Below are 23637 nucleotides of genomic sequence, written 5' to 3'. Positions count from 1 at the left end.
ATTATTATTGTTATTATTATTATTATTATTATTATTATTATTATTATTTAAATACCACTGTGACATCTTAATTATATCGAATACTGAAGAAAAAGAAGGTGAAAGAGAAGATGATGGAGAATTGTGTATGTGTGTTTGTTTGTTTGTTGTGTTTTTGTTTGCTTTTTTTATTTTTGCTATAGCGAGTTAACATAATTTCCGATTCGCTGTTAAGTGCGCTCGATAAAGGCACGACCGGAAGTTAATGTCGGCGTCCATAGATCTTATAGTCTGGTACCGCTGATCCACTGGATACCAATCTTCGTCTCCTTCGTGCGAAGTGGAGAGATTCAGGATACCAGACTTTATATTTGCCTGGTTTGCCAAAGAGTGTTGGTACATTTTTTGGTAAATTTCGTATCTGTTTTAAATAGCGAGACACCTCTGTTTATTTATTATTTTCCGTTTGAATCAAATCATTCATTATAATCACGACAAAAATATTGATTGGTTTGACCAGAAGGATATACTGTTTGGCAGCTGTTCTATTTTTATGTGTAGAAGTCTTCTATAAATTATATATGGTTTGAAGCTAGTCTTACAATGTAAAACATCTCCCCACGTATTTTTATTTTTCGGCATGCTACGACCCAAAAACAAATATAAGAGGATACGTCTTATATTGTATGACTAGGTTTGAAGTGTGATTTTCATTTTAGGAGTAGTTTTAATTTAATTGTACAACGGACACATTGGTTGCACTTCTTATAGGCTGAAGTTCCTCTTGATGCCTTAAGTCTGTATATTCCATTTTCAAGTATTGTTTCAGCTACAGATTTCTTGCCATCATTTGAACTATTGTTTACATGGATACAATACACTTCATTGATGATTTCTGACAATAGTAAAAGTCATACAGGTCATCTATACCCATTTACTCAAATTTTATTTTGTCTAAAATTTAATACTAAAATAGTTTAGCCATAGCCTATTAAATTCTGTGCTCTGTACCATAAACGTCATTAAAAATAATTATAAACAAAAATTATTGATAGCTATAGACTTTGGCAGTTGTAGCCCTGTACTTACTAAATAGGGTCAAGAAGTAGGTCTTCCATAACAGATAGCAGATAAGTATGAATTTGTTTTCAATGTGCACTGCTTTCGTTATGAAAACACAGTGCATAACATTCAGTGCAGTTTATACTGGATCACACAATTTATTTTAGCCATTGATATTTCCCCCCCCCACCCAAGTATTAAGCTCCTGCTGTGTACATGAGTTTTCCAATATCATTTCGGGGCCAATGTGGGTATGTGAGAAAGCTTGCCAGTAGCTTCTCGTGGGTCAGTGGTTCTTCCCGGGGTTTTTCCGGGTTCTTCCTCCACCATTAATACTGGCCGCCATGCATAGCCTATCGTGTGCTGAAAAATGGCGTTAACCCCACAACAACAACAACATCATTTCTTTAAAACAGTTTTCTGAGTTTGTTTTTATTCCCAATTTTTCTAATTTGACTTCATTAAACCAGCCTTTACTTTTGTTATTGTTAGAGCTTGTTGTCTGGAAGCATTTCTGTAGTTTATAGAGTTCTTTCAAAATAGTTCTAGTTTCCTAATGTCTAATTCAGCTTTAATAGAACCCAGGATGGCATAGTGGTCTAAAGCACTCATCTTTACTGATCACTGCCATCTGACTTCAGACTGGGTTTGAGTCTTGGGCTTGGCCAGTGAGGGTATGTGAGAAAGCTTGCTAATGGCTTCTTGTGGGTCAGTGTTTCTTACCAGGGTTTTGCTCTGTTTTTCTTCTACCAGTTATACTGGCTGCTTTATATAGCCTTTCATGTGCTGAAAAATGGCATTAAATCAATAACAAAAACAACATCCATTGTGCAACACCAATGAGAATTACAGTGCCTCATCAGCCACATTACCTGCTTGAGTCTGTATAGCCTTAAGTATAGTTTTATGCGTCACTGCAACCCATGGGCAACAATCTGCTATACTCCATTATCTCCTGTACCTTAGGGTCAGTTAGTCTGAAAGTGGATGCATACCAATATCATGTTTTCAGTCATTTGCACAGTAAAAGTCTTGAACAAAAATCTCATTGCAGGCACTATGATGTAGAATAGGCCCAGTGTACCCTTCAACATGTCATAAAAGGTGATCAATAGAGGCAACGATTTTACCCTAAGATGCATTCCATTATGATGTTCCATATGTGTATAATTATATTTCAACACAAATAGAAAATGATATATTAATTACTAAGACATCAATGTATATTTTCAATCATGCACTCAGATAACATTTTAGAAAAAGAAATTAATACAGTTTCTGAGAGAATAAATATATTCAAATAAAATTTTACTATTACATTTAAGAAATATTATTTTCATATGGAATCCTATATCATTGAAAAATATCCATCTTAGGAAGACTGTCTTTTTTGCTGGGTATAAATTTTTAACTTTCTTTCATTATACTGCTTTCCAATATCTTCATTACAACCATCATCATCATTTTACTTTCTCTTTGTATATATTTGTTCTTTCATTGAAAATAAATTGAAACAAAATATAAATGAAAAAAAAACAAAGAAAAGAAAACATGTAGGTCTTCTAGTGATGAAAATTTTGGAGAATCACCACATTTCTGTATGAAAACCAGGGAAGTTGATATGAATAGGTCCAGCTTATTTAACAGGATAATAAACTGTTGCCGGTAATAGGATAGATTTTTGCCATGGCTTGCAACCTACAGCATTTCATTTTACATTATTTAAGCTGCGTGCACTTGTTCCATGTATAAGATTTCCTTGTGGAATTTCATTTGCCCTAATCATGGTTTTTTTGTCAGTTTTGAGGCCAAAGAAACATGTCTTGAAAGGTTTACTATAAATTAATTAATATAACACATACAATTAAAAGATGCACTCAGGTATTACCTGCAGTTTTTCTGTTTTGTGTAAAGAATATATTTCCTGCACATGTATATAGGCCACAGGTTTTCATAAAGAATAATAAGCAACCAAAATCTGTGTTGACTCCTTGTCATAATAAACATCGTATGAAATACTAGTGTATTGTGAATCATCCTTTCTGTTTATCATTGAACTGCAGCAGAGCCATTTCAAACAGACTTGGTTAATTCATATTTAGTTTGCTCACCTTGAGCCATCTCAAACATTCCATGATGACACCAAGTGCTCTCTTTGTTAAATGCAGGACCTATCTGTTACTGGTAATTCAAAATCAATAAAATAGTCACCTACCCATAAATAATTGCCAGATGGTATGAACTTTTAATTTTACAACGAACAATAATAACACCAGCTACTATTCTCAATCAGTTTTGGAAATGTGAAACTATATAATCAATATTGGACTCATTTACTATTTCAAACTTGGTGTGTTGTTTGAAATAGGAAATAAGTCTGTTAAAATATTACTACAACTTGGTAATATGAGTAAAAACTAAATTGTATAACATGCAGACATATATACCCACCAGAGGGGTGCATGGTAGGAAAAACCTTGGATAACCTGTGTGTTATATTTGCTATTTTATGGTACTTGTCTTTAAATGTTTGGGTTTGACATTTCCATACTTTGGCCCCAGAAGGAAACTTTCATAGACGAAATACAGGATGTCAGGATTATAATGAGTACAATTATTGTCTTTTTCCATCAGCATTAGCATACTTGCTTCAGTAACACAAATTCAGTTGTAATAGGCACTTTTTCCATTTGTTGCAGAACCACTTGTCAGCATAGATTATTTTCACTTTGAAGCAGTGATACCGCATACAAAGGGATAAGTATGGCATCTACATTCTTAGAACCAGAGCAAGACATTAATGAAGAATTCTTCAACAAACTACTGCTTCAGGTTGGTAAAAGATCCAAACAGTTGTCAAAGTTCATCAGCTGACTACAGTTGCTAAATAAATTAAGTGCATAAATTACCTTGACTTGTTCATTTTTTTTACCTTGAATTTCATTGGAAATAGAATTTGATTCAAAGTTTGATTGCCAACCTCTTTTCTTCTTCAAAATATGTTACCCAATCATAATACCTTGGAAGAACTACAACTACCTTGCAAATCTAGCTCTCCCAGGTTAAAATCTTTTAGCTAAACGTTATCCGCCCACCTAGGTGATAGTTAGAGTGATCTCCCCTTGATACTGTGATTGGCACCAAATCCTATGAAATCGTCAGTTACTACTTGCACCTGTGCTGAGCAGCATGCTCTCTACAGACAGAGAGGCCTCGCAAAATCCATACAAGCAGTTTGAAAAATTTTCTGTCTGAAACAAGTTGGAAGGAGTTTCATCTTCAAAGGGAAGTGTACTCCATCTATTAATTTCCAACTTTTCTGTTCTTCCTTTCACAGACAACAAAGTTTTGTAACTTTCTATGTTCACTTGGCCATATTAACACAATTAGGCACCTTTGGTACATAGCTGCATGGGTTGCAATGGTTTCCACTCACATTCCTATAAGTCCATGTCTGGTGCATGACATTGAAAACTCAGTATTGCTTATAATGGTTATTGTTGTGCCTACTTTGTTAGTATTAATAATGATGCTTCATTTCCTTTTTTGTTTGCAGGATTTTGTGTATAATATAGAATTTTTTAAAAATTTTACTGTATAGCTTCTACTGTAGTTGGATAGTTACGGGTAAGTTTTCTATAAATGGTATACTCAGTAACGTCCAGCTTAAATATGTTAGTACAAGTAACGCTTCTGTGATTTTGTCTGTATAACCAAACAGTAATTGGTCTTCCTATGGGTAAGTTGTTACTAGAATTAATTACATGCCTTCCAGTTTGTACATGTATTTACTATAAATGATGCTGCAGTGATTCTACCTGTATAGGCAGTCAGTTCACCTTTCTACAGGTTATTTGTGTCTGGAATTGATTATTTAGTGTCTACTTTCTAAATATTATTAGTGATGCTTTAATTCAGTATCTCTACAGATCACATGCATCCCTTTACAGGTATTTATCATATTGGGTAAATGCATGTATACTCAAGTTCATAAAGCAGGACACTCTCTACACTTCATGTATATAGGTTCTGCTCCATTTTATCTTGCAGATTCAGACCATGGGCAAGACCATTCTTACAACCACTCAACATGTGTGATTTTCTCTTGTTGTCATTCTTTGAATATGTCCTGGACTTGCATATTATGGACAGAAGTCAATAGTTTGAGGGATGAGTCATATCATTTATGGGTAGCAAAATGGAGTGCAGCAACATGCATCAGTTACCGTCTTTTGTATCAGAATTATGGACTGGATATGTAGATTAATATCCAATACCCGATCTCAAACTCAAGAAATGGACATCATGCCAGCCAAGGTGGTCACGTTCCTTCATGACCCGACTTGGCTTTATAACTCTGTTTGCAATAGGCCAGTACAACAGTTGATCATACAGTATCAGTCACCAAAAATGAATTTGTCTAGTTTCATGACTTACATGGATCAGTCTAACTCAGATAGTGCTGCTAGGCACTTCCTGCGGACGATGCCCAGTCCTTACAGGCACTCTCATAGATCGGTATAACCACATAGTGCTGTTAGGCTCTTCCTGTGGAAGATATACAGTGTATATAAGCACCCTCTTGGATCAATCTTATCCAAACAGTATCTCAAAATACTTCCAGCATATGATGTCCATCTTGGGGCTACAGTTTTCAAGTGCTGTCTCTTCATTTTGCCATCAAGCCCTCTGCCACCCAAGAGACTCTACTATAGAGACACATGAGAAATAAGGGTTCTGACTCATAAGTACTGCAAGTGTAGTTGTCCATCATCAACAACATTCATCTTCAACTACTTCACAGGTAGTGCAGGAGACATTGACTTCACTAACTTAATCTGTAAACGATGAAAACTGGCATTCAAGTTCCCTTGTCCTCATAAGATCTTACTTGGATGAATGAAACATTGCCTTCTGGATTGGAGTGAAGCTTTCTGCCCAATCCCATCAGAGTTCATTCCTCATTTTTCTACATCACCTGCTGGGTCTGTAGTTCTGACATCAGGTGAAAATTATCTGTGGAAGATTCTACTTTCAATTGCTTCCACAATCTGAAAAGTTACTAACACTTTAGGACTAATTACATCATCAGTTACAAGTTCAGATCATCTGCAGGTGTATTTTGTTACAGATGCCTTCTCAGTTTTCCATTAGGAGACCCACGAGTTGATTTGTAAAGTTGTGACCAAGGGATCAACCTTGCATCTAACAACTATCACGATCCTCAACAGGCAGAACACAGCTTACATTCTCCCACCTCTTATCTCACCAGAATAGGTGGGAGCATATTCATAGGTTGGTCCACTTCATAATATAGAGGCACAACATACCATAGCTGTAATAGCAGCTATGAACTTACAACAGGTGGACAGAGATACAGTGCTGTCTACCTCTACCCTACAGATCAAACATGACCCAAGATACACTTGCCACCTTCATCATCTATTCTCTTCTTTAATGGTTAGGTTGACGGAATTTGAAACAAGCCTCCAGCCCTCTCAGTGTCAGCTACAGCGGAGGCATTTGCAAGACAACCAATAAAGGTCACAGGGATGTCCCCAGAGCTCATGCCACTGGGATACAGTCCTGCAACTCCTGATTTAAGTGGAAGATTCAAATGGAGGTTGATCATTTTCACCAGCATTCCATAAAACCATCCCTTTCTCAGTGACATACATACAACATACAGGCCCCCAATCAACCCTTATTACAGATCTTGGTAGGGAGAAGACTCCAATCTATCATTGCTGAATGGGAAAATTTACCATGACAACATGGGGACCGAAAAATAGTTTCTATGGGACTCATTATCACATTCTGTGCACCTACTAAGTTCTTTCAGCAACAGCATAGTACATGTACTTATTAGTTGGTTGTCAACCAAAGTGCATTCATTCAGCTGTGTTACACTCTGGGGTTCACGATAGAATGGAACATTGGTTCTAACGTCATCCGTTGTGGAGACTATGCAGTCAGTGTGGACTTGCAAGAGGCTTCATTTCACGCCACCACTCAAATGGCTTCCAGAAGTGCTGTGATTTGCCTACAACAGGCTACAAGCAGCAGACTAGTTATATTTTGGGGCAAGACATGATTTCACATGTTACCTTCTTTCATTCTAAATATCTTTGTGAACAAGGACATATTTGACCTCGTAACCTTTCATGATTTGGTAAATTAGGTCTTGAATCAATGTTCAAGTGAAAAGAATATGTCCTTCAGGAACAAGAATTTAATTCATGCAATGGTAGGTTCCATGCCTATTTGGAACAATCAGTCTGTTTGAGAATTTCTTCTCTGGTTAAGTTTTGCTCTTGTGGCAGTGGACGTCTTAGTCCTTGGTTGCATTATTGGGCTTCGATAACAGTGACTATGTGGTCCAAGTGGAGACTGAACCTTTGACCATTTGGCCACCTCTCACAATCTGCAACAATATGAGGGAAACCACTTTGGACTTGCATTGGCAGTACCTCTGCAAGCACATCCTCTGGTAATCACAATCACTATGGATGCAAACACAGAGGGCTGGGGAAGAAGTCTCCTAATATTTTATACTTCCATAGGAGTCTGACCTCCTGAGGATCATTTACCTGTCAACATCATCAAAATGGAAACCTTTTAAAAATCTTTTCATTGGTGTCTTGAGAACCTATGCAAGGATGGAGTTCTTTTTTGTCTGATAACTTCACTGTGGTAACTTATCTCAAACAGCAAAGTGGAACAAATACTCAGACCTTTGTATTCTTCTTTAGGATTTTCTAAAGTGATGACCTCAACAACAGTGTACATTTAAGTTCAACATTTCCTTGGCAGGCTAATGTATTGGCAGACTATTGTTCTGCAAGAAGGAACTAATGCAGATGTAATGGTCTCTTCATCCCTCAGTTTTCACTCAATAGATGCTAGATTGGATTGACCTATGATGGACCTATTGATGACAAGGTGGAATGCCAAAAACGTCAACCCTCGTCTTACCAGTCCTGGACACAAAAGACCAGAATAATCTATGCTCTTTCTTTTGATTGGAATGGTTGAATGTATACACTTCTCCAGCACATCAGATCCTGAAGGTGGTACAGGAATCAACAATTCTGAGTGTCTGCTCATTTAGATTACTCCACTCAGATGGGAAACATTGGACCAACCTCATCAATCTCACAACAGAATCTCCAGAGTTGAGATGTTCCCTCATCTGAGTTAAGAAAACATGATAGCAGGTGTTTCACCCCAACCCAGAGTTAATGAATGCAACTTGGGATGCTTTTTAAATACACCCTTCAGAATGAACAGTTGTCATAATGAGTGGTGGAAAAATCCTCAAGTTAGATGACAACCTACTTAGAGTCATACCAAGGCAAGAGAAGAGAATCTCAGAAGAGAGTACAAAAGCACTTTATACAAACGTAGGGAACCATTCTTCATTAGCTATCTTTCTATGACTCTTAGATGAGAAACAGTTAGCACCAATCACAGTTAAAGTTATCATTCCACAATTACTGGCATACTGTCATATCATGGAAGAGAAAACATTGGATGAACCAAAGATTATCTGATCTTGTATTGATTTGGATTTCACCTGGCCAATGACACTGGATCCTTGCCCAGGTGGAAGTTATCATGGGTTTCAACCAGGCAGAACAAGACACCAACTGAACTGCTCTCAAGAGCTTAATCATATAAGTCCTGCCTTCTCAATGCTTTGGTGATCAGCAGGCAAAATCAGCAATATATTTTTTATTGGTGGACCCATCTACATGCAGTTCCAACAAGACGAATAAATATCGCTCATGAAGCCCTCTGTTTTCAATGCCAAGAACAGGAAATCAGATATTGGTAATAATTACTGTCTATTCTGGAAACTTCATTTTCAAGGTCATTGACAGGATCCAGTGCAAGCTCTGAAGTGATATTTCAGGAATATCAAGCTGTTGCATCATGGGAAAGCATGTCTAATTGTACCTTCAAAAAGAGAGGAAGGATGATATATCAGCATAGACATTTTCATCTTGAACAAGGTGGGCCATCTGTTCCACACATTGGACAAAACACACACCAATGAATTTGCTTTTCATATTGGCATTCAGAGTCACCACAAACTTTGAATGAGAATGAGTGAGACTTCTCTATTTGAAGTTATCCATGCCGTGGGATGTAGATCCAAGAATGCTTCTCTAGCTTTTATCAGATTTTTTATCCTAAGAAGCTCAAGTTGATTTGGAGGAAACTTTACCCTTTAAACTTTACCCTTTATACTTTACAAAAGGCTACCCTGGCAGATCATTGAACAGCTTCATATAGATGTGACTTCATGCTTTATGACTTACCCTGGATTTGTTGGTGGAAAATGTTTCCTTTCAAAGCTGCTCCATGACAGATGCAGTCTTTACCAATTGGGGTATCTAGAAGCTGTCTCACAAACCTTAGAGGACCAGATGTTGTATTCTCCTAAGGTGTTATGGTTAGTTAACTTATTTTGAAGAAGAACCCAATTTGTTCTAGTAAAATATAATTCTTTGATAATACTTACCCAATCATAATACACATTCACCCTTACGGCCTCCTGAAAGTTACAGTGATATAGAGAGCATGCATTCCACTCCATTGACAACTTATTATTTTATGGGATTTGGCACCAATCAGAGTATCAAGGGTAGATCACTCTTACTGCCACCCAGGTGTGCAAATAACGTTTAGCTTTTCTTAGCTAGCAGTTTTTAGCTTGGGAGGGCAACAAGGTAGTTCTTGTAAGGTATTTTGATTGAGCAAGTATTATCAAAGAAACCTATTTTACTGGCAAAGATTGGTTTCTTTTATTAATTTTCGATTAGTCATTCAGAGGCAGATCCAGATCTCGGGAGATAAAATGGACTTGGTCATCGTTTCCACTTTCCTTTGTACCAGCATCATTTATCTCATCTGGATGTATGATATTACAAAGACAACAACAGCAGTAACATCAATATGTATACAAACTGCTATCTGAGTTAATTTGATTGGAAATTCATCAAAAATTAGTCATGTGCTTCACTTCCCATCTCCCATTCCATAGATTTTCCTTGGTCAGTCCAGACACCCATTGAGTCCAAAAATGATACACATTTTGCAGCTTTCTAGGGAGTATAGAAATTAAATTCTGATGAGCCCAGTTAGATAAATGAGGAGTCTGATCTTGAAAATGCTAGTTCACTTATTCAAAGAATAGTGCACTGGTACATGTGTGTGCATTTGTTCTCTCTCGCTCTCCATTTGCATTTTGAAATGTTTCTTGTATTTTCTAATTGAATATTTGCACTTATATAACTAATCAGAGAAACAAGATAAATTTTGTTCTCACTTAGATTAAAATTAAACTTTGATGGTGATTTAGTAAAGTTATAATAAGTTTTGAAATGGGAAAGCTGATATATTTATATCTTTTATTTATGTGATTGTTTTATTTTTCTGATTTTAAAAGGCATCTCAAGATCCAAGTTTACTCTCTAGCATGGTACCACCCACGGGAGCAGTACCCACTGTACAGGTTCTTCCTAAACCAGGTAATACAGTCATTTGTCCAGGTAATACAGTCATAAGTCCAGGTGACACAGTTCTTTTGTTCAGGTAATATAGATATTTGTCCAGGTAATACGGTCATTTGTCAAGGTAATATGGGTATTTCTCCATATATTGAAATAATTATAGCATGGTATCAATTAGTCACATCAACTAATTACCAAAGGACCATTTAATACCTAGTAAAAGATCCTATTTCATAGGAGAACATATCTAGAAATTGAATTTTATTTGTGCAGCATTATTGATAACATTAAAAGGTTGCATACAAAATGAAATAAATCATTGTTCTCTACCCTGTTTTGTTATTCTGTGATATTTATTTATATACATGTTGGTATTACTAAGGTGAAACGGCAAATCATTTATGAAATTAAAAATGATTATAAAGCGTTATTGTTCTTGCTATAAGAAATAAATAACCTGTAAGTTTAGCTCTAATGAATGAAGGTATGAGTTTTGTTTTAAAAAGTATTTATTTTATTATCCTGGCTTTATTTCTAATTTCATACATCATTCATTTAGACAAGACAGTCCATTACAAACATTTCATTTCTCTTTTCATTGAAGTTAGAGGTTGATTAAATTATGTTAAGCTTGTTTATTGCCACACTTCAGCTTATTCATTGCACATTTTACCTTTCATTGAACTTCTTTTTTTACCAGTATAGTCATTGAAGATCTAGAAATGGTGCCTGTCATGGCATACTGTTCATAGATCTAATGAACTGTTGATAGTGACAGTTTGAATGATGTATAGTTACAGAAAAAAACATGTATGTTACAGGTTTCTGTGTGAAGACTAAGAACAGTAAAAAGGAGAAAGTATTTGTCAATGTTTGTCAAAGTGAAAATGTAAGTATTAGATATAAATCCATATATCAATTTTACCATTATAAATTCTTTACTTTTTTCTTCTTTTTAATCCAGTTATTAAAAGAAAGAATTTGGGTATGTTTATGTCTATTAGTACTTGTTTTCAAGAAAAATTTACAAATTTAAATTTTCAGAGTAAAATAATGTCCCCTCCCCCATTTAAAAGGACTCCATTATAATGTGATTCCACTGTGGGCCCCATGATGGCAATTAGATCATTTTAAAACATAAAATATATCTGCAGGAAACCCATTTCAGCCACAGTTCCAGAAAAACAAAGAAAACTCAATTTTCAGAACAGTTGGCAGAAAGATTTGGACACAGTATGAATTAATGGAATATGGTTATATCTTTGAGGACATTAGTGGTGATTTTACTGTTGTAAATAGAGTTTTCCTGGTGATATATCAGCAGACTTTATAAAACATAATTTGTGACAATATAACCATTATTAATGTCATAAGATCCTTAAACACAAGAATGTTATTCCTGTTTTAAAACGCTTTGGAAAATTATGTCCAAAAATAGGAGAAAATACAAATCTCCATGACACTACATCAGAGAGAGAGAGAGAGAGCGAGTGTTGACTCAGAATTTCTAGATGACATTTTACAAGTCAGAAAGTGTTACATTCACAGGTGTGTTAGAATGCACATGTGAAGTCCATATTTCTTCTTATTTCAGGTTCCAAATGCCAGAGACCTGACAGATGATGAATTACTCAAAGTTCTGGATTCAGAAGATCCCTATTCATTCAGAATACCCATGGCAATTGGCGAGCCACATGTTGAGATTGATAAAAGTAATATTTTAAACATATGAAGCGTGTGATTTTATTGTATCTACCTTTTCACAAAATCCAGGGAATTAGTATTCTCAGTTTTTTTCCTCCATCGAATCCATGCATCAGTCCCTTTTTTATTAATTTATTCCACCATCCATCCATCACACCTATTTCATGCTGTTTTATATCAGTTGATAAAACCTTATACACTTTTGTATTATCACTAAAGGATGTGTGGCATACTACATTCAGTTTCCTGTCTTTTGGTTCATGGTCAAAGGTTTGTGTTTTCAGTTTCTGTTTTCTGTCCATCAGCTCTACTACTTTTTTAGAGGGATGAAAATTTGTACATTTATTTATCTTATGTAAGGTATCACAGTTGGAGTAGTATATTAAAATATCAAGGTCACAGATACATTTGTTCCTGATGCGGGAGGTTGTGGGTTTGATCCCCGGCCGGGTCATACCAAAGACTTATAAAAATGGTACTAACAGCTGCTTCGCTTGGCGCTCAGCACTAATAGGTTAGTGTTAGGACTGGTCGGCCCAGCATCAGGATAATGTGACTGGATGGGACATCATGCCCACATGTCTGCGGCATGATGCCCCAGTGCTAGACATCATTATAAACTGCCACACTGCAGACATCGTAGCGATATGACTGAAAAATTGTTAAAAGCTGCGTTAAAAATCCAAATCACACACACACACATTTGTTCCTATTCTTGAGAAGCCCCTCAAAGCCAACTTTTAACCATTTTGTCCCCTTCACATGAGAGATCATCCTTTTTATAAGGCCACATTTTCATTGCTGAAAGCATTTTATCATGGCTCTTCTTATGATGTGGGACATAATTGACTAAGTTTGCTTGTTTTCTGATTGAACTTTTGCCATTTATGCCAACCTATTTTATTATATATTAATGAGATATTGAAATATATCAGTAAAATATAAATTATAACTTTTTGGAACTACTTTCTTTTTCCATTTAGGAAGGATATCTGCTAATATGTAATGTTATTCAGAGCTGAATTTCCATATTTCAGCATATTTAATTTTTTCTTCTTTTTACTCCCCCCTCTCTCTTTCTCTCTCTCACACACACACACACACACTCACACACAATAAACAAATATTAAAATGTGTCAAGACAGGTGACCCTCTAGTATGCATTTGTGTAATGGTAAGGTGCCACAAAGAATGCCTAAAAATGAACCCCAAACAACAAAAAGTTAACTTCAGATATTAACTTGTTATAATTAGTTTTAAACATAAATCATGCAGATTGACACTGACCCTACTAAACATATTACTCTTAGATAATCTTTGTCACTCATATAGTATCATGTACACTCTATGACAAATGGTAGTTTTAACTCTCATCACAATCATAATCTTGTTGAAAAATGAGGGAGTAATTAGTCATTGTTGAGTGTTGATTGCACCCAAAATTAAATGTCAATCATAATTTGGGTATAAGGTCTGTTACTAAATAGATTGCAAGCGTGCCAACACAAGTTTGAATACAAAAATAAACAATACTAGAAATCAAAATCTTTACTAGTAAACACACAATTTTTAAAATCTTGTTTCAATGATGTTATGCTGTGAAGTCTGTTGGACCATTGTCAGACCTGCCACTTATCCCAGTTTCCTCAGGTTCATCCAGAATTTTTGTTTGAAAATCCAAAAATTCCAATTTTCTGTTTTCTTTACCCAGATTCCCAATTTTTTTAAAAGACCCTCCCCCAAAAAGACATTTTGATTAATGATGGCTGTTCCAACTCCAAAGAGAGCAAAAGTGATGCAGAAATTATGCAAGGAATACACTACACTGTCATACCTTGAATATCAATCATTTGTCCATTTTCATCATTGAGGCTGATATTGAATGTGTTAATTGAATTAACACTTAATATCAGCATTAAGGATGGAAATGGATTTTGATGGTGAGACTGTAGCATATGTTTTCATGTTAAGTAAATAGTATAAGACTGCAGAGACGTCAATTACTTTATAAAGCTTTTGTAAATAAATGGTTGCAAACACTGATTTTGTTTTTTTTCTCTCCAAGTCCTGATTATTTTTTATTTGGCATCTGGATTTGCATTCAACTCAAGGTGGCAGGTCTGTGTTCTGTTGTTTGTTTGTGGTATTCTACTCCTACCACAGCAATGTCCACTGTATCAATCTGCACAAGAAATATTTTAACAAAAAGAAAAATCTCTTCATTTTGGTATGAAAACAGTCATTAATTTGATAACATACAAAATTTGAAGCATCTAAATTTGTAAAACATCGCTGCCCTAAAATTATTGTAAAAGTTTGTAACTTCTTTTTATTGATGTTGTATTGTGGTTATGAATAGCATTGACACAGAATGGAAAAACAAATAAAAGGTTTTTGACTTCAAAATATATGAAGAAAATCTACATTTTGTAGTGAGTAGATATAAAAAATATTTTATTTATGCAGTGAAAACATTTTGTTTTTTCACTCATGACTTTACCACTCATGTTAATACAATGTTTCCACTTCACTCGTGAAATATTTCTGTATATCTACTCAAGCAACGTAGGTATCCTCTACTTTTAATGTGACTACCATTTATTGTAGAGAGTGCAGATAACTGATTGAACTGAGTTTTAAAATGATATGTTTATCATTGAAAATACATATTTACAGTTTGATTTATGAATGTGCACAATTTAACACTGCAGAAAAGGAAATTTTTTCATTGGCTCGTTTAGGTACTGTTAAAAACTATGAACTATTGATGGTTTTAGACAAATATAAATACATTTAAGAAGAGAGAAAAGGAGGAAATTCTTGTTTTTTAAATTTGAGTGGGTTATAGAGAGTATTTGGTTCACCCTCTTTTCTGAGTGGATAATTCTCAGTCAGAGCAATAGAGCATTTCCACTACAGTTCCACATGATGACTAAAGAAAAAGACGAGATAATGTCTCTTGCATATTTTAATGAGTTTTGCACTTTTGAACTTGCATTTTGACACTGGTATCTGTTCTTCAGTTTCTTTTAGTGGAATAATCTTCAGATTAATTTTGCGGTGTTATTGCAGCATATTCTGAGTGCGATTTAAATTTAAATAAAGGTTTGGCCCATTTGACTTAGGCATACTGAAAGACTCGCTGTGCAAGGTGCCCTTTTTGACTTGGGCATACTAAGAGACTTAGTGTGGCAAGTGCCCATTTTGTTTTCTGTTTTTTTTAAAATAAAATATTTATATTTTCCCCAACTTTTTGTCTAATATTTTTTTTTAAAAGTAGTACTTTATTCATGCTTTTTCACATTAGGTTGCAGGAAAGGCAGTGTTAGCAGAATATACTAGTAGTAATAAAATTTAACATCACCAGCAGTGCATTTTTACATGAATATAGAACTTAGATGAATTAACTTTCAATGATGGTTGCACCAAAAATGAATCCCTTCTAATATGTCCTTTGTAGAAACTACATTCATGTACATTGCAGATATGAGGCTCTCTACAGTAGAATCTTTACATATGAATTTATCAGGTTAAATTTCAAACAAAACTTGTTACATGTTCAAAAGACTGTGTTAATATTTAGTCAATTTACAGGTGGAAGTGGGTGCACTGCATATGATGTTGTCATCAACCCAAATTTCTTTAGCAAAATTCAGAAGAATGAACTCTTTAAAACTTTTTTTCTGACTCTGACAATGGAAGGGATAGAGAGCAAATACAACGTGGAATTGAGCAGAGGTAAGTTAAAAAGATGATAAGGAATTTGCCTATCAGCCTTAAGGCATAATGGTGTTCATTCAGACTGTTCCAAATTGATAATATTGTCCATCCATCCATAATCTACATTTACTGAGCTTTGTGGATGGCTTGCTTTTGTGGTAAAGAAGAATCCTATCGGTTTTGGGGTCAAAAGGTAAAAGGTTAAAGTCCCAGTGACTGAAAGAAGAAAGCTGGTTTCTGCACAATAACATCAGTTCTACATCACATATCTGGAGCAAACTTAATGGATGGCTTGTACACATTAGATTTTGTGGTCAAAAGGTTCAAGATCAGGGTCATTGTGACAGAAAGAAGAAAAATGCTTTCTGTACAGTAACATTAATTCCACATTAATGAACTGAAACAAATCTTGTAGATGGCTTGTAAGCCTGTTTGGTCAAACGTCATGGTCACTGCCACTGTGACTAAAAGAAGAAAAATGTTTTCTGAACATTAAGTTTTATGCCAAGTCACACACCTAGATCAAACATTGTGGCTGAGATGCCTTTTGGAATAAAGAATAAGTCTTTAGTGATTGTGACTGAAATCATAAATATGGTTTTTGTACAATGACAGTAATTTACATGACAGACAGGGACCAAACTTGTGTGGATGGCTGCACTTGAGGTAAGGACAAAGAGTTGGGTAATGGTCACTATGACTGAATGAAGTAAAATGGTTTTTGCACAATAGCATTTGATCTACATCACAGAACTAGACCAAACTATGTGAATGGCTTGTACTTAGGATAAGGAATAAGCCTAAATATTTGGGGGTCAAATACAGTGCAACCCCCCCATAATATGCCCCGTGATAATGTGAATTTGGATATAATGCAGTTGTGGGGTGGCTCCCATAAGTTTGATTATTCATTTGCATATGATTAAAATACATGAAATAGCATATAAAAGATTTATTATCATTTTAGGGAAGAGATCATGCATGAATTCGAATATAATACAATCGTGGCATGGTTTCTGAAATTTTAAATACATGTACGTATATTTTTCTTGTACCGGGGGAAAATATTTTTTGTAAGTACGAGAAATGGTGTGTAAAACATTTATAATTTTGAGGAAGAGTTCGCGTTTGAGTTTTAACATAATACGATCGTGGTGTAGCTTCTGAAATTTAACAATTTCACCAGATTCTTGAAGTGTTATGCCAAAATAAACATTATCGGAAATGTCACTTATTACTGATCCATGAGTAAAACCAGTAAGTCGTCTTTGCAATTGTCTTCAATTAATTCTGTGTACCATTGTTGTTCAAACAATAGTCATGATGTGTTTCTTCTTTAACTGCAAGTACAACCAAGCAGCACACAATGTGGTGGTTGAAAAAAGATTGTCACAATTTGATAAACATCCGAAAACGAAAGCCGCCAACATGTTTGCTGGGCCTGGTGGTGTTATTAGACGCAATTAGTTTACCAGTAAATAATGTCCGCTTTATTAGCTGGAAATTAAAAATGTATGAATATGTATATACGTTCAGCTAAAAAAAATTATAAAAGTGACTCATGATCATTGCAGGCCTACTGCACTTAGTTCTCTGGTTTTTCATGTGTATGGCTTGTTAATGAACTCGTTTTTAATTTCCTATTTTTTATAAAAATATTTTACCTTTATGTAAAAGCAAGTTCACAAATGCAAGTTGTTCTCTGCACTTTGCTCAGTGATTAGTAGAGTAGTTTTCACATGTTTCTTTCGACATTCACAAAATCTGAAGTAAACGTTATATGCATGCTGAAAGCATGTGTCGATTGTTAATTATTCTTGCTGTAGTCATTCAAACGAATAGGCGTACAAGCGTTAATTATTGGATATTTGCAATGGATAAATATATCACGGAAACACATATGAGAAAATTTTAGCAGTATGAAATTTGTACAGACACCATTCATAGACCCTGGAGTGTAATGAACCGTACACATGTTTCATCTTTCATAGCCTAAGTTTGCCGTAAATTTTTCCCATTGAATTCAGACACATAATGATCTGTGACAAATTATTGAATAGTTTAAATATTTATACAATTTTTGCAATGGAATTACATGTATTATAGATTAATTGCAAGCCCTGATGGTACGATATCAGACGGCAAGTAAACGGTGTTAATACTCAGTTCGCACTGTATATTAGACCTTGAATTCAGACATAATGGTATGGGACAAAAAAATGTAATGTTGTAAATCTGTGTGCAATTTTTCATTGGAATTACGTGCATTATGGATGAACTGCATGCCACGACGGCACGATAGTAAACAGTGTTGATACCCTCTTCATCATTTACATGAGTTGTTCTCTGAAAAAAAGTAAAATACTGTAAAACCCCACATTAATGTGACCCTGATATTAACACAAGCCAATTTTTTTAACCCCTATCGCATTATAGTGGGGTTCCACTGTACTCCAAGTGTAAGAATATTGTAAATGAAGGAAAAATGGGTTTTTGCGGAATAACGTGTTCTAGCATAGGCATGTGCAACCTTCATACTGCAGCCTGACATTAACTGCTTATTTACATCGTATGGTATGGTTTTAAAAATTGCTTATCAGGCCTTACCCTGGAGAAAGTTGCAACTGCTTGTTCTAGAATGAGTTCTTTGGTCAAACTTTGTGGATGGCTTGCACTTATGGTGATAAAAGAAGCTTATAGATTCTGCAGTCTGAAGGTCAGAAGTTATTGTCATTGTAAATCTAAGAAGGTTTCTGCACAGTAAATTTAGTTTAAGACTTCTTAGATTGACCAAAAGTCTGGTTCATTGTGACCCATTGATCAGTAATCTCCCGCATCAACCTTGCTTTACTTGCACTACACTTTAAACAAAGTCATGTGTATAATGTGCCATTTCATGGTACTTGTCTTTTTTTGTTGTCCTGATGATTGAAATTTTGTCCACATCTCTATTGTTTTGCCTCAGAGTTGAATGTTGTCATATAAAAGCATGTCCAGGTGAGGCATTTTTGTGGTCTGAACTTTAAGTACTTGATTGAGACTCATCCCTCTTGACATTTTCCAGTACCATAGGCACTCCAAAGGCAGACTTATAAAGGTTGTCCTTCATTTTAATTGTAAATATTGGTTTGCATTACTATAGGCATTTCTTATGGTAAGACCTGAAACTTGATAATGGGATGTACATCTGAGTGCTACTGTGTTCCATAAGTATAAGTCATTGACTTTGTCAATTGTTTGTACCTGTTACTTTCAATGCTGCTCAGAAATGGGCTAGATTGACTAGGTTGCATTATATCCTTGCTTGCCAATAAAGAACGTTTCTGTGATAATGTGTTCTTATACAAATAAAAAATACTAGTTGCAGTTCCATTTTCTTTCTTTTCTTTTAGCTTATGTAGATGTACAGAAGTAAATATGAGCATAGATCCTGTTTGAGTCAAATGAATAACTGAACATAATCAGTGTACGTCAGTCTTGAAGATTTCATGGCCTTTACATTGGAAAGTCAGTTTAGTTTCATTCCTAATGTCTTATATATGGAAAGTAAAAATTATTGTTTTCCTTCCACATCCTAGTTCATGGTTAGAAGTTGTTTAGATACGGCCATTCCCCAGTTTCTAGACCTTTCAACTGTTAGAAAGATTTTTTTTAAATACTGGGAAGGCCAAAGGCACTTGTACTATATTATGGATATTCAAAGCAGCTTCAAGTGTCATCAAATAGATGAATAAGTCATCTGCTGTTAAATACTGGAAAATTTTTGTTTGAACTTAACTATTTCCATCTGCATACAAAACATACTTTGTGTCTGGAATATTTATGTACAGTTGAAAATTATAAAGTTTGAAAGTATGGTGTCTTGAAAATTGGAATGTCCCGATGTTTAGATTCATGCCTTTTGTTAATTCATTTTATCTTTTTTCAGAGTGGGTCATACTGAAGAACAGAAAATTTGTTGGACATTTAGCTGAACAAAATGTGAGGACTCAGTCTAAGCCATTAATAATGGAAAGTGATGAGTGAGTCGGAGTTACAGATATATATTTACATTCTACTTTATGGTATTAGATTTTAATATATTTGTTAAAAGGGTAGGGTTGCTTTTAGTTTGTGCTGCACATTTGGACAGGGGGATCAATAGCATACAAAAACACTCCCAATGATATCTCTATACAATTGTTTTATGAGGGCCTGTTGTCTATCTAATCAGACTCAGTCTTGCCTCTGATTATCATACTATTTTTAAATCTATCATGTCATTATGTTATTTAATCTACATAATGTCTAACAGCTTTGGTTCATTAGGAGCATACTGTGTTATTCTTATTTGTCAATCCAGCCACCATCTCATTGTCAATAACACCATGTCAAGTTTTACATGCAAGTCAGTTTCTTAATTCACTGTTGTAGGTATCCATGCTCCAAAAGCTCATTTTTATTGTGTGTAATATTATATGGTCATGATAGAGTTTGTGTTTGGCTGATTATGAGTATTATATTGAATACAAATCTTAATTACACATTCTGTGAAAGCTTTGTTGGAGCCCTGTATTGATTACCTTTCTGTCTACCTGTCCATCTTACCATCCACACTAATTGTAACTAGCATAGTTCAGCAACTCTTTGATATAATTCAGTGAGGGCCCCGCTGGCAGATTGGTCTAAAGCACTTGCCTTTACTGATCACTGCCATCTCATCTCTGTCTGTGTGGGGTCGAATCTCAGGCTCAGCTTACATGGGTACACAAGAAAGCCTGCCAGTATCATCTCATGGGTTGGTGGTTCTTCCCAGGGTTTTCCAGGGTTCTTCCTCCACCAGTAGTTATACTGGCTGCCATGTATAGCTTATCTTGTGCTGAAAAATGGTGTTAAACACTACAACAACAACAACAACTAGAAGGATTTGAGTCTCAGGCACAGCCAGTGGGTATGTGAGAAAGCTTCCATTAGCTTCTCATGGGTCAGTTTTTATGGTGTTTTCCTGGGTTCTTCCTCTACCAATTATACTGGCCACCATGTATAACCTATCTTGCACAGAAAAATGACACTAAACCCAAAACAACAACAACACATAATTCAGTGCCATTTGGTAACATCATATTTTACAGAGTTAGTGTCATTTCTGATTCGTTTTTGTTTGTCATAAAAGCAGTTCCTTGGTACCAGCATTACTCAGAAACCATCTAATATATCCTTATACAACTGGCATGAACATTGTCTAATAATTGTAAATGTGCCTTATTTTAGGGGATTTTGTCTCTTCTACTTATTTTTAACAGGCCTTCTTAATAATTCCATAATTTGGGTTTGGAATTTGCTTGTATCCAGCATGGCGTATGGACAACTCAGTATATCCTGATGCAAATTCATATGAAAACTGTGCAATAGACCTAGCTATTCCTTTCAGGGTTTCACCTCTAATGTTCAAGTTTTAACAGAATTATGGGCCTTTTAAATCATTTTGGAGCTTAACATTGTAAATTACTTGTCAGACCAACATCATAGTTTTAGAATGTTTGGAAATGTTATGATGTTATATATTATGTTCATTATCTCAGAGACAAATAATGTTCTTATTCAGGCATGTCTCCTCTGCTTCATTTAGGTTAAAGTTATGGTCCCTTATTTAACGTTTTGTCATGCCATCCTTCTCCATTATTGTATCAGGGAAAAGTGATAAGTCAGTAGAACTTCATTTTGAGGCTAAACTTTATAATATTTTGCAAGATAAAATATGAAGTTAAAAGTACTCTCTTTTGTTTAACATATGCTGACTCCAGTATATTCTGGGATCAGATTCTCTATCCTGTTATCCTTTATATAGTCTTAAAACTTTTTTAATACTGACTTTTTAATACACATGAATTTAAAAAAATATATTCTTGATTATAATAATCACATCCAACGTTTATTCTTTGCAGATGGGGATGGTTCTGATCCAAGTAGCTAATATTGCATCAGTATACTAAGAAAGTTGACATATTCTTCAATGTCCACGATATATGTTCTAAAAGTTTCTGACCGCATAAAGTATCATTCAGTGCAGGGACAGTCTAGTTCATTCATCTGTTGCTTTATCAGAATTGCTATGAATAGGATGACATATCAATGAATACCTTATATACTCACAAGGTGGGGTCCAGCTGCAAACAACATATGCACTAATCTGTTCACTGATTGATGTCTGTGTTGTTTGTTCTTTTGATTAATCCTAACTGCAGTGACCAAGATATGCCAGCACATTAAACTTTGGCTGATCTGATTCTCTACAGTTTGCAGTTGGATTTGACTTACATGCGAGTATATACAGTATGCACAATTTAATTTTTATATCCACTTATTTTATGGAGGATGATAATAGTTTGGGACTAGTTTGCAGTTCACTTATCCCCAGGTCAATTATCCCAACAATTTTGGAACATAAGAGTTTTTTTTGTTTGTTCCTGAATTGTTAAAATTTAGTTGCTAATATTTGAACAGTTAATGAGAGGGATGGTGGAGGTGATTTTTCCCTAAGGGCAGTCAGGACCTTTATCTCAAGCACATGGCTCAATCACACCACAACCTTTTTATATTTTCCTTGTGGTTACATTCTGGACAGGTATAATGCAGTTGCCGCATATAGTTCATTGCCGCTTTTCCTTCTGTCATTCATATCATTCATTAAAAGAAAATTTGAAGGACTCTGTAGATTAAAACAAAATTCTTTATGATGTTTAATATGAAAAAGACCAGGGTCAAGTATCATTTTCCATCAGTTGAAATAAAGATTTGACTTAAAGCCCTTGTTTGAATAAGAAATTAGCCCTTACAATCATGAATCTTTCTTCAGCAGAAAAATCTATGAAAGATTTCATTGGATCTCATATAAGAGAAAATAAATTAAAAATACCATATCTAATTTGATTGTCACATTTTCTCAGATACATTTAGGGTCCCAGTAAGAATAAGAAATTTGCCACTGCCTCTAGAACTTATGTTTCTTCAATTAAACCATCTTGTTAGGTGTGTTGGTATCCATGAGACAGTTCTTAAATCCAAAAAGTTTGGTTAATCTTCACTGTACATGTTATGTCACACAGCAGTTTTGGAATTGCAATCCATCTACAAGTTGGAAAACTTCCAGTGTTGGGGACACTTATATACATGCATGTATTGCTTTTGATGAGTTTAGTGATAACTGGATAAAATATGGTAGATAATCCTGCAGTGCTGAAGAGTTCTGCTTGACCTATTGAATTGCCTGTTTGAAAATGTATTCAGATGTCTTTATTTTTCTTTACAAAGGGGCAATAAGGACATCTCACCTCCTTCATTAGAAATGCAAAGACGTCCCCCTCTGATACAAGAAATGGATTTCAAAGAAGATATGAAATCAAAGTAAGACAGCTTAATTATTGTGACTTATTTTTGAAGATGAAAATGTTTGCATGACTTGAATCTGAATCTTTCTTTGTAATCTAGATTAATAAGCCTCAGTTGTTTGGATCAGCTTATGTGAATTGTTTAAATTTTCAGCAAACGTTTTACATTATCAGTTTGATAATATCATCTTTGAATGAGTGAGCTTATGAACTCAGCAAATGAATTTAATAATGAATTTTTTATGAAACTTTATTGTATCAACTTATTTTTTAAAAGTCATTTCAGC

General features: G+C 35.0%; 1 protein-coding gene across 3 annotated transcripts in view; it reads left to right on the top strand.

Moving 5' to 3' along the window:
* Nucleotides 1–234: 234 nt before the first annotated feature.
* LOC149786301 (PIH1 domain-containing protein 1-like) overlaps nucleotides 235–23637 on the top strand; it is a 34615-nt gene continuing 11212 nt past the window's right edge. The window contains exons 1-8 of one of the 3 annotated variants that reach the window (XM_089976686.1): nucleotides 235–371; nucleotides 3741–3873; nucleotides 10496–10577; nucleotides 11381–11448; nucleotides 12154–12271; nucleotides 15858–16001; nucleotides 19912–20005; nucleotides 23274–23366. In XM_089976686.1, coding sequence (XP_089832812.1) covers nucleotides 3805–3873; nucleotides 10496–10577; nucleotides 11381–11448; nucleotides 12154–12271; nucleotides 15858–16001; nucleotides 19912–20005; nucleotides 23274–23366 — 668 coding nt within the window. In that variant the 5' untranslated portion in view covers nucleotides 235–371; nucleotides 3741–3804. Of the gene's footprint in view, nucleotides 388–3740; nucleotides 3874–10495; nucleotides 10578–11380; nucleotides 11449–12153; nucleotides 12272–15857; nucleotides 16002–19911; nucleotides 20006–23273; nucleotides 23367–23637 lie in introns of all 3 variants that reach the window. The other 2 variants (XM_089976687.1, XM_089976688.1) reach the window with 2 other exon arrangements.

The sequence above is a fragment of the Sinohyriopsis cumingii genome, chromosome 12, assembly GCF_028554795.1.
Source record: "Sinohyriopsis cumingii isolate HCF-2022 chromosome 12, ASM2855479v2, whole genome shotgun sequence".
Taxonomy (NCBI): Eukaryota; Metazoa; Mollusca; class Bivalvia; order Unionida; family Unionidae; genus Sinohyriopsis; species Sinohyriopsis cumingii.
This window is presented reverse-complemented; position numbering and strand designations above follow the sequence as displayed.